The 12,192-nt window shown below is 55.4% G+C and overlaps 1 protein-coding gene across 7 annotated transcripts in view; it reads left to right on the plus strand.

Moving 5' to 3' along the window:
* Nucleotides 1-12,192, plus strand: part of SULF2 (sulfatase 2) — a 125,932-nt gene that overhangs the window by 100,995 nt on the left and 12,745 nt on the right. For all 7 annotated transcript variants that reach the window (XM_027558336.1, XM_027558341.1, XM_027558338.1 and 4 more), the window contains exons 8-11: nt 918-1,046; nt 3,163-3,219; nt 3,692-3,821; nt 5,629-5,821. In XM_027558336.1, coding sequence (XP_027414137.1) covers nt 918-1,046; nt 3,163-3,219; nt 3,692-3,821; nt 5,629-5,821 — 509 coding nt within the window. The remainder of the gene's footprint in view (nt 1-917; nt 1,047-3,162; nt 3,220-3,691; nt 3,822-5,628; nt 5,822-12,192) is intronic.

Genomic DNA, 12,192 nt, shown 5'->3' on the forward strand with positions numbered 1-12,192 from the left:
GACTGAACTGTAACCCAGCAACTGTCATTACAATGGTCAGCCTCAGAGTCTGTGATCTGCTTCTTAGGACGCAAAACCCAGAGAGGCTCAGCTGGGGAGGACCCATCTCTCCACGCTCAGGGGTTGTTCAGGTGCAGACGGAGGACTTGAGCCCACACAGCGGCCTCCCAGAGTGTTTACCAGGCATCCTTTCTGGGGTGAACTTGTGGCAAGGAGGTCTTCAGAGCCAACCAGGGGAGAAAAGGAAGTGAGGGAGGGATGGCTAGGACAGGCGTGGGTCACATGACATCCCCCTGGTCTGACATCCCACCCCCTTTGCCTGTTCTGTCGGTGTGGCCCACCCTCAAGGGGAGGGAGTCACACAAGGCTGTGAACCCTAGAGCCTGGGGATCTCGGGGCCACTTAGTCTGTCATTGGCCTCTCTGGTAATCGTCAAGCAAAGAACCAGAGGTGGTGAGAGTGCTCGCTGGGGCCATGGAGGAAGAACGTTCCAGGCAGAGGAGACACCAGGGCGAAGGCCCAGAGGCCGGGCTGTGCTCAGCCTTCCAGGCGCAGCGAGGGGACCAGTGTTCACATCAGAGGCTCAGAGAAGAGTCCAGGGGAAGGTCCAGAGTTTGGAGTGCATCTCAAAAGAAAGCGTTCTCCATTCAGTTGGGGCAGGCAGGGCCTTCCTGGCAGAAGAAAGAGCCAAGCAGAAGCCAGGTGTGGGCCTGTGAACCGCAGCCCCCCGTGGTTGTGCAGAGGGTGGGAAGGTGAGCGCTGGGCTTCAGCTGAACCGAACGTGCAGAGAGGAGCTTTGAGGGCCAGGGTGCAGGACAGTGACATGATGGATGGCAGCTTTCCAGCCTGCCCGCCCCAGGGGAGGCTGGGTCACCACTGCCCTGGTGACCGAGTCCTTCTCGCCCCGCCTCCCTCAGGAATCCCCACATCGTCCTCAACATCGACCTGGCCCCCACCATCCTGGACATTGCTGGGCTGGACATCCCCTCGGATATGGACGGGAAATCCATCCTCAAGCTTCTGGACACAGAGCGGCCAGCGAATCGGTGAGGGGACAGGGCGGGTGCTGGGGTGCCAAGCACCCCAAACTGTCTGAGCTCCTGGCCTAGCTGTGTGGGTCTGGGGGGCAGGGGTTCCTCCAGACTCAGGAGCTGGGGTTCTAGGGCCCCTCATCCTGACCACTTACCTGCCATGGCGTGGGGGCAGGCGGGGGTGGGGGCAGGAAAGGAAGCTCCCTCTCTGAGAGTCCACCTTTCCAGCTAGAATATGGCCACAGTGACCCGCTGAGGACCCGCCACAGCTCAAATTGGGTGAAACTTTAAAAAAAAATAACAGCTATCGGAGCTGACATTAATTAAGCACTTACTGTATGCCAGCCTTGTTCTGAGTGCTTTGAAGCAGATTTTATCATTTTAATCTTCACAGTAACCCAGTGAGGTAGGCATTATGATGATCCCAGCTTGGAAATTGAATCCCAGAGCAGTCAAGTGACTTGTCAGAGTTCTCTTGGCAAGTCTGGATCCCACTCCAGGCATCCAGACTCTAGGCTAGAGGCTACACTCTTAATCACCATGATTTGTGGCTCTTATGCTGGATAGTATTGGGAACATATTCCTGGGTGTCCTGGAGGCAAACAAAAGAACAGTGTTGTTCAGTCGTGTTCAACTCTTTGCGACCCCATGGACTGCAGCACGCCAGGCCTCCCTGCCCATCACCAACTCCCAGAGCTTGCTCAGACTCATGTCCATTGAGTCAGTGAGGCCATCCAACCACCTCATCCTCTGTCGTCCCCTTCTCCTCCCACCTTCAATCCTTCCCAGCATCAGGGTCTTTTCCAATGAGTCAGTTCTTCGCATGAGGTGGCCAAAGTATTGGAACTTCAGCTTCAGCATCAGTCCTTCCAATGAATATTCAGGACTGATTTCCTTTAGGATGGACTGGTTGGATCTCCTTGCAGTCCAAGGGACTCTCAAGAGTATTCTCCAACACCACAGTTCAAAAGCATCAATTCTTTGGCGCTCAGCTTTCTTTATGGTGCAACTCTCGTATCCATACGTGACCACGGGAAAAACCATAGCTATCTATACGGTATTGTTTTAGTCGCTCAGTCGTGTCCGACTCTTTGCACTCCCATGGACTGTAGCCCGCCAGGCTCCTCTGTCCATGGGATTCTCCAGGCAAGAATTCTGGAATGGGTTGCCCTTTCCTTCTCCCACTATACAGTGATGGTGAGCAAAAACTAGGTGGGAAGTTGAGCTGAGGCTGGTCGGACAGGAAGGTGGAGGACGCAGTCACTGGCGTGGCAGCAGCGGCATCTAGTGGCCATCGGTGTAACTGCCCACCGAGATAACGGCCCCACAGCACTGATGGACGCAGCCTCCAGCTGGTACCTCCTGCAGCTCAGAGGGGCCGGGCTGGGTGGGCGCTGTCTGTCCAAGACTGAGCGTCCTGTAGAAGGAACCACCTCTGCTGAGCCTCCTCCCTCTGACTAGGAGGTTTTATGAGCTGTAAGGGTACAAAATGGGTGTGTTTGGGGAGGGCGGGGGCGCTGTGTTGGGAGCCAGGACTCTGGGGAGTCGGGTGCAGAATGGAAGAGTTCTCTTAGCCTGAGGCCCTGTCTGGGAAGTGGAAATGATAGCTCGAAACTCCACAAAATGCACACTTAAATCCAACGACAGAGGATGAAAGGGAAAAACATCCCCCAAACACAATGTAATTAACCTGAAGTCAGGAGAAGCGTTTCATCTGGTGCTGAAGTAAAAGGGGAGCGATCTCTTCCAGCGCCCGGGGAGCTGCTGGGCTTCCTGGGAGGCACAGAGGGGCACACACATGACTACGCGTGACTCGGAGCGACTGACCTGGGTCGTTCTGCCCCGCGTTCAGACTCAAGGCTCTAGGGAAGTGCAGCTCTGCTGTGGGCGGGGAGGTGTGTGTGTGTGTGTGTCCATGTGTGGGTCCATGGGTGTGTGTCCGTGTGGGTGTGTGTCCATGTGGGTGTGTGTGTGCGTGTGTGTGTCCCCCACTTGCCCTGGCTGCCCCTGGGGTCTGCGATGCTTGTGAATCAAGGCTGGCTCTGAGCGCCATCCCTGCTTCTGGAAGGATAGAGGGACATGGGAGCCCCCTGCATTGATGAGAAGATGGACATGTGCTTTCTCCCCCCAGGTTTCACTTGAAAAAGAAGCTGAGGGTCTGGCGGGACTCCTTCCTGGTGGAGAGAGGGTGAGTGCCGGGGTCTAGAGGAGCCGCCCCAGGGCGACACTGGGCAACCCCCACCCGTGCCTCCCAGGAAGCGCCTGGCAGCCCCACCTGTGCCCGCGATACTTCAAGTGTCAAGGGCAGGAGGGAGACTGATGCTGTTCCGCCGCCTTCCACCGGGGGCTGGGAGTCTGTGTCCTCAGCCCCCTGTACACAGGAAGCCGTTCGCTGTCCCTGTGGTTGATACGGAACTTACGTCTGGACGCCCCCTGTACCCTTCAGACACGCTTTGTCCTGCCTGGACAATGTCGTACATGCTTTTTCGTTTATTTGCCAACTCACGTGGAGGCGTTCCCACTTCCTAAGTCTCTGACTGTTGGAAGACGCGGCCCGGCTGGACGCATGTACTCCCTGGTGACGCTGCACCAGGGCTGTGGGGGGCCACGTGCCCCCCAGAGCTGGGCGACCAGCCCCGCTTCCGCTCTCTGCCCCACAGCAAACTGCTGCACAAGAGGGACAGCGACAAGGTGGATGCCCAGGAGGAGAACTTCCTGCCCAAGTACCAGCGCGTCAAAGACCTGTGTCAGCGCGCCGAGTACCAGACGGCGTGTGAGCAGCTGGGGCAGGTGAGGATGCTCGGCGCAGCCCTGGGGCCGGGGACGGGGTCCCTCCTTCCCTCTCAGGGGCTCCCCCACACCGCGGCCCAGGCCTGCTTCTCAGAGCAGCAGGCCAGTGTCCCTGATGAAGTGTGACACCCAGGGTGATGCCAGGCAACGCTCGGAAAATCCTGCTCCAGTCAGAGGAAAGTTCCCCGTGGGTGCACGTGCGTCTTTAGCTGCTCCGAGACTCTTGCCTGATCCCTCTTTAACAAAGATGCAGCGGCCTCTGCACAGTATTTATAAAGTTAAATGACTATTTCCATTGTATTCACTCTCCCAGATCATCTTCGTGGCTGGCTTTCCGCTTACATAGGAACAACAGGAGATTACCTTCTGACATAAACAAGTTTAGTTGTAAAAATATGAGCTGATTTCAAGAGAAATGTTAAGGAAAATATAATCCAGACAGTATCTGGAGATAACAGCACCTGTGACGGTGGTTTGGGAGAGTCTGAACTTGATTTTCTGAGGCCTGGGAGGCCAAGGTGGGCTCTGGAGAGGACGGGGAGTGAGGACGGAGCCTTGTAGAGAGAGATGCCAGCCTAAGGCGAGGCTCAGGGGGAGAGAGGCGGGCGGATGAACAGGGGGAGCAGGTGAGGGCGCCCTGGAAAGGCCCAGGCGCCAACAGAAGGTGCCTCCCTGCCTCGGTCTGCGAGCTGGGACTTTGAGCTCACCCATGCTGGCTCAGGCCTGGAGACGCAAGCCCATCTCACCAGTAACAGGAAGTAAACCCAGGGCCTCCACATTCCATTTCTCCTTAATAAACCCATGGGTTGTCAAGGCCAGGGCACCAGGTGGGTGCATGTCACAGGCTGCATCCAGGCAGCTCTGTCTTATCACTGGACTCAGAACTGGCACCAACCTGTCCTCACAGCTGGGCTCCCCCTGCCCCATCCAGCATTTGTTCACGACCCCCTCCCAGCCCCTCCCCCTGCCGTGGAGGGCATCAGGAACCCGCCCGTGCCCCTGGAGCCCTTTGGGTCATGCTGGAGCAGCATTCAAGGCTGCCTCTGTTGCCAGGCACAGGAAGAAAGCCCTGGACAGAAAGCTCTGGCCTCCCAGAGCTGACCGTCTGGGCAGACCCCAGAGGGGCTCAGATTTCAGTTCTGAGCTTCAAGGGAATGAATCAATGAGGCCACGAGGGGCCTTTGTCCCCCTGGGATTGTAGTCAAATCCTCCTGCTGGCCCATCCCACCCTCTCCTTGCAGACTGGGGATCTGGCAGTCCCGGACAGTGAGAGGGCTGCCTGATCTGTCTTTGAAAGCGATTATCCAAGCGCACTACTTAACCCAAAGGAAAGGAGCACGTGGGGTGGGAGGAACCAAGGCCAGCTGGGAAGGCCTCTGCCACGGGCCCTGCACTTACTGCTCTAGGGCCTCCAGGATCCCAGCCCAGACACCCACCTCCCACCTCCGGCAGACGCAGTCACACCCTGCTGACCACACCCCCCACCCCACCCCACCTCACTACACCTTCTGGAAGGGCCCTTCCCTGTGTACCGGCCATGCGCTCCAACCCGAGTGCTTTTCTCTTACGGGGCTTCCCCGTGGCTGGGTTCCCGCTCAGCCACAGCGCATCACCCTGGGTACCACTTCTCCGCTCCCCTGACAGTGGACAGGAATTCATCCATCACAGAGCAGCTCATTCCAGGCACCAGCCCATGTCCAGTTGGGGCCACAAGAGGGACGAATCTGGGGTGGCTGGGAGCAGGGAGCAGGGAAGCGGCGGGGTGGGCGAGCAGGCCCGGGAGGCTGAGGCCGCATGTGTTTTGCAGAAGTGGCAGTGCGTGGAGGACGCCTCGGGGAAGCTGAAGCTGCACAAGTGCAAGGGCCCCGTGCGGCCCGGGGGCAGGGCCCTCTCCAACCTGGTGCCCAAGTACTACGTGCAGGGCAGCGAGGGCTGCATCTGCGACAGCGGGGACGGCCAGCTCACCCTGGCCGGACGCCGGAAGAAGCTCTTCAAGAAGAGTAAGTGGGACGGCAGGGGCGGGGAGGGAACACACCCGGGCAGCCCCGCTTGTTCATTCAAACAAACCCACGTGCCCCGCACCATCAATCCACCCAGCCCCAGGTGGGGTGGGCAGGGAGTAAAGGAGATGAGAGTGTAGAGGGCTGAGAAGAGCAGGAGCATAAAGAGAAAGGGAGGGGAGAGGGGTCTGGCTCTGGGCCACGTGGTGCGGCCCCTCTGAGACCAGAAGACCTAGAGGGCTTTGAGCAGAGGATCCAGGATCAGATTTGTGCTTCCAAAGCATTCCTCCAGCTGCACGGCAGGCACTGGACAGGTTCACCTGCAAAGCGCTAAAAGATGTTGAATCCCCCAGTGCCGGCTTCCAGATGAGGTCAAGCCAAGGCGACGCCCTTTAGCCTCACGTCTACCTGCATGCAGGTGCGCTAGGTCACTGCAGTCGTGTCCGACCCTTTGTGACCCCATGGACTGTATAGCCCGCCAGGCTCCTCTGTCTATGGGATTCTCCAGGCGAGGATACTGGAGTGGGTTGCCATGCCCTCCTCCAGGGCATCTTCCTGACCCATGGACTGAACCCACAGCTCTTATGTCTCCTGCATTAGCAAGTGGGTTCTCTACCACTAGCACCACCATCTGCTTAGCATCATGTCCCTGGCATCGCATATCTTTCTGCAGTGACTTCACCATCTAAAGTGGCCCCAAGGAGGCACTGACATCTTGCGTCGGGTCCCCAAGCCCCAGCTGGCTGGGCTGTGCTTTAAGGAGGGGAACATGTGGGTGAGATGAGCTTCCGGCTGCTACCTTGAGTTCAGTGTCGGTGAATCACCACGCGCATGAAGTCGGGTGTCTTTACACAGACAAAATGGAGACACAGTGTGCATAAGGTTCCGTACTGATGGTTGACAAGTGTGCTGTGACCCAAGGCTGGCAGGAACCTCACCCCATGTTTGCCCCAGGAGCACTGGTTCCCGACTTGCTAGTTCAGCGTCAAGGTGATGCTACGGAACAAGACCACCTAGAGTAACAGGAATCCACTGCACAGTTGACCTTGAACGACGACGGTCCCCCTGCACGCAGATCGTCCTCAGTAGTAAATACTACAGTTCTGCATCACCCGTGCTTGGTTGAATATCCGGATGTGGAGAAACCATGGATACCGGCGGGAGGGGGGGGTTAACTATGAGTTACATGCACATGACCCCCAGCCTTGGTCAAGGTCAGCTGTACTTTGGAGAGGGGAGAGCCCCGCCATCCCAAGTGGAAAAGCTGCCCTAGCCTTCACACCTCCCCACAGCAGGGGCCAAAGAACAGAAAGTTAGGCAGCCAGCGACCAGGGGAGGCGCCTAGGGAGGTCTTCTCAACCTGGCCGCACCCTCCCAGCGGGTGGTCATGGCCCCATTCTGAGGGTCACCTCCCCTGGGGAGCATGCCCCCAGCCAAATGTTCAAATGAGGATGCGCCTGGGCTTTGAGGATGTTTGGCAGGCTGCAGGTGCCAGGACATGGTCCCAGCGAGACGGGTCCCCTGGCTAGAATGTCCCCTCTGGAGCTGGGCAGTTGCCCAGGCCACCATTGCTCTAACCCCCTAACCTAAGGGGAGCCAAAGCCTAATCAGAGACTCTGGTTGTTTCTCTTCTTGCGCTGTGGTACCATCAGCACCACCTGATGCTCAGCACTGTAACCATTTCTGACTATCGAGTTTAGTAGCTTTAAGGACCCTGATGGTGTTGGGCGGCCATCACCACCGTGCGTCCCGAGCTCTCTTCCTCTGGCAGAACTGAAGCTCGGCACCCGAGAAACACTGACACCCCACCACCCTTCCTCCCGCTCTTGGCAGCCACCCCACTGCTTTCTCTGAGTTTTACTCTTGGTACTTCACAGAAGCAGGATCACATAGGATCTGTCCTTCCTGTCTGGCTTATTTCACCCAGCATCAGGGTTCATCCATGTTGTAGCCTGCATCAGGATCCTCATCCTTTTTCAGGCTGAGTGAGACTCCCCTGTAGCCTAATTAGAGACTGGCTGTCAGGCAGCAGGCTCAGAGGTCTCCTGTCTTTGCAGAGGACACCTTCGTTACGAGAGCTGGTTTGTCTCCATAACGACCCAGCTTCTGCCTCGAACGGCACTTCCCCACTGATGGTCCCCCGTTATAACTCCTCACTAGCTGATTAGTAACTGCTAAGCTAATCTCTTTTCAGCTGAATAAAATGATTGGTCTCCAGATTGAATTACACAGTTAACATCTTGCTTCAGCACATGGCACATTGGCTAATCTTTAAATAATACAAGAACTTGTGATTTAGTTAAGCCTCCCCCCGGCCCCCGCCATGAACGCTTAGAGGAGAGAGATTGTATTGCACAGTATTGTTCAGTCACTCAGTCGTCTCTGTTTGTGACCCCACGGACTGCAGCACGCCAGGCTTCCCTGTCCTTCACTATCTCCTGGAGTCTGCTCAAATTCATGTCCATTGTATCAGTGATGCTATCCAACCATCTCAATCTCTGTCACCCGCCTCGCTTCTTGCCCTCAATCTTTCCAAGCATCAGGGTCTTTTCCAATGCATCAGCTCTTCACATCAGCTGGCCAAAGTATTGGAGCTTCAGCGTCAGTCCTTCCAGTGAATATTCAGGGTTGATTTCCTTTAGGATGGACTGGCTTGATCTCCTTGCAGTTCAAGGGACTCTCGGTTCGAAAGCATCACAGTCCAAAAGCATCAATCTCTGTGGCACCCTGTCTTCTTTATGGTCCAACTCTCACATCCACACATGACCACTGGAAAACCACAGACTAGACGGACCTTTGTCAGCAAAGTATTGTCTCTGCTTTTTAATATGCTGTCTAGCTTTGTCATAACTTTGCTTCCAAGGAGCCAGCGTCTTTTAATTTCATGGCTACAGTCACCATCCGTAGTGATTTTGGAGCCCAAGAAAATAAAGTCAGCCAGTGTTTCCACTGTTTCCCCATCTACTTCCCATGAAGTGATGGGACTGGATGCCATGATCTTAGTTTTCTGAATGTTGAGCTTTAAGCCAGCTTTTTCACTCTCCTCTTTCACTTTCATCAAGAGGCTCTTCAGTTCCTCTTCACTTGCTACTATGACAGTGGTGTCATCTGCATATGTGAGGTTATTGATATTTCTCCTGACAATCTTGATTCCAGTTTGTGCTTCATCCAGTCTGGCATTTCGCATGATGTACTCTGCACAGAAGTTAAATAAGCAGGGTGACAATATACAGCCTTGACATACTCCTTTCCCAATTTGGAACCAGTCCATTGTTCCATGTCCAGTTCTAACTGTTACTTCTTGACCTGCATACAGATTTCTCAGGAGGCAGGTAAGGTGGTCTGATATTCTTATCTCTTTAAGAATTTTCCACAGTTTGTTGTGATCCACACAGTCAAAGGTTTTAGCATAACAAAGTAGATGTTTTTCTGGAATTCTCTTGCTTTTTCTATGATGCAGTGGATGTTGGCAGGTTGATTTCTGATCTCTCTGCCTTTTCTAAATCCAGCTTGTACATCTGGAAGTTTTTGGTTCATATACTGTTGAAGCCTAGCTTAAAGGATTTTGAGCATTACCTTGCTAGCATGTGAAATGAGTGCAACTGTGCAATAGTTTGAAAATTCTTTGACATTGCCCTTCATTGGGATTGGAATGAAAACTGGCCTTTTCCCGTCCTGTGGCCACTGCTGAGTTTTCCAGATTCACTGGCATAGTGAGTGTGGCACTCAATATGCATCTAAGTAGCTGAGACTCAGCTGGACTCGGGCCCTCCCGTGAGGACGGTGTGACATCACAGCCCTGTCTTGTGTGTGCTCAGAGGATCCTGGGAGCAAGACAAGGGCGGCTCCTTACAGCCACCTGGGAAACTCCGTCCCCATCACCAGGCCCAACATTCTTCTTCCTGCGCGTGCCTGCCAGCAAGATGCTCTCTGTCGTTCCTTTCTGCGCAGCTGGCCTAGAGCAGGGGTTCTCAACAGGGAGCAGTTTCACCTGCCAGGACTGCTTGGCTGTGTGCCGGAGTTTCCGGCTGTCACGTATGATGGGCAGTGGGGAGGGATGCTCCTGGCATCCAGTGGTAAATGTGCAAGCTGCCTAACATCCTGTGAGGTACAGGTCAACCTCCCACAGCCAAGTGTTATGCAGCCGCAGAGTGTTGCCAGTTTTGAGGTTGAGGTGCCCTGACCCCAAGCAGCTCAGTCCCTGGCTCGCCCTCATGCACTGGGGTGAGGAAGGAGGCAGAGCAGCCAACCCAGGACAGAAGCAGGAGAGACCCAGGACCCAGAGGAGGAGATGAGGACTTGGGGAATAATGGGTCCAGGTGGCCAGTGTTGGTTCATCTCATCTCCCAACAAATCTGCAAGCCCTGCCACATGCCAGCTGCTGAGGTTACAGTTGAATGCGAGAGACACCATCAGACCTCAAGGGTGAGGGCCAGGTGTTAGCCAGTAACAAAGTGGGAAGCTCACTTCCCTAGGTAAAGAATGCATGGAGGAAATGAAACAGGGGTGTGGCCAGGTGGAGAGGGGCTGCGGCTGTAGGGTAGGTGGTGAGTTGACATTTAAATGAGAGCCAAGCGTGACCAGCAGAGCGGAGTACTCTGAGCCAGGGCAAGAGGAAGCAAGATCCTGTGGGTCCCACCCCGGAGAGCAGGCCACACCGCCCTAGGATTCCCAGGCCTGGGGTGCTAGGAGGGCCCAGTTGTGACCTTGGGTGAGGATGTCAGCTGCAGGGTCCCTAACCAGCAGAGGAGCTGCTGCATGTCAGCTTCCAGGAGCTGAAATATTTACCAGGTCTCTTTCACATCAAACTCCAAAGAGCCCTGGCAGGCAGGTCCAGCTGCTGGGAAATTAACTCAATTGCCCAAGGATTGGGCTTAGGATTTGCCCCCGAGCCATCAGAGCCCAGACTATGAGTCCCCACTTCCTGATACAGGGGTTTCCCTGGTGGCTTAGTTTTTCTAAAGATTCTGCCTGCAAGTGCAGGAGACTCAGGTTTGATCCCTGGGTGGGGAAGATCCCCTGGAGAAGGAAATGGCAACCCACTCCAGTATTCTTGCCTGGAAAATCCCACGGACAGAGGAACCTGGTGAGCTAAGTCCATGGGGTCACAGAGAGTCAGACATGACTTAGCGACCCAACAACCCACCCACCTTCCTGATATATGTGGTAGGAAGGGCACATATATTTCAGGACCCTGGAAACAAAGACACCTAGGGTGACAAGGAGAGCGAGTGGTGTGGGTGCAGTCCTGGAAAAGGTATACACCGGGGCTGGCCGCCTTTTTCTCTAAGGAGCCAGAGAGTAAATGTTTGAAGCTTTGGGACCTAAACAGTCTTTGTCTCAAATGCTCCGTTCTGTCACTGTGGCGAGAAGACAGCCACAGACTCTGCAAATGGTTGAGAGTAGCTTCCAAAGAGAATCAGAGGCTGGGATTGGGCAGCCGTAGTTGGGGACCCCCAGGAGTATGGCTGGGGGTGGAGCACTCCAGAGCAACACAAAGGAGCAGAAAGACCCCACTGGGTCTGCTTCCTGGCCTTCTTGGGCAGCTGTGACCTGCTCCTGCAGGGACATCAGCTCAGAAGTCTGTGCGTTTCTGGCCCAGGCACTGCGGCTTCACAGAGACTGAACTCAGTGGGGGAAAGGGTAAGGAGAAAGCTGCCCGGGGTCAGAAAAGGCCAGGGCTTTGTCAAAGGAATGCCTCTTCCGGACCTGGACCCCCAGGTCTTCTGGCCCCTGTGACTCTGATTCAAGGAGGAAAAGTACAGAGGTCTGCCCTAAGAAGGGAGAAGGGGGCACGAGACATCCTGGGCCATGTGGGAGGGGGTTCCCCTCTCCCTTCCTGGGCCCCACCTTGCAGCCTCCAGCCAGTCCACGACCCTTGGCCGCCCCCTGGTGGTCATTCGGAGCCCAGCAGAAACCTGTGTCAGGGCTGGCTCCAGGCCGGGCTCCCAGAACAGATGCGTGTTCAGGGCAGTGGGGTTAGACTTGACGCAGGCCTGGGTGGGACCCAAAATGGAAGGAGTGGTGGGGACTGTGGCCAAATGGGAGACCACCACCCTGTCTGAAGTGGCAGCATGCCATCTCCCGCCCCACTGATCACGCCACCAGTGGATGGGGTGTAGACAGACACATTTCCTGTTCTGTCTTCAGAAGCCGGAAATGCATGCTCCTAACATGACACCCACCCCACCCCACCCCACCCCACCATTTTTCTGAAATGTTAGCAACTTGGCCAAATTTGTCTTTTAATATGTAGAAGATACAAGAAATCTGGCTTCTGACTTTAACCTGTGTCAAGGAAGGGGAAATTCCACCCCACACCCCTCCACCAGTTCCTCTTGGGTTCTTTTGGCTGGCTGAATAACTAAATT

The sequence above is a fragment of the Bos indicus x Bos taurus genome, chromosome 13 (assembly GCF_003369695.1).
Source record: "Bos indicus x Bos taurus breed Angus x Brahman F1 hybrid chromosome 13, Bos_hybrid_MaternalHap_v2.0, whole genome shotgun sequence".
NCBI classification, from domain to species: Eukaryota; Metazoa; Chordata; class Mammalia; order Artiodactyla; family Bovidae; genus Bos; species Bos indicus x Bos taurus.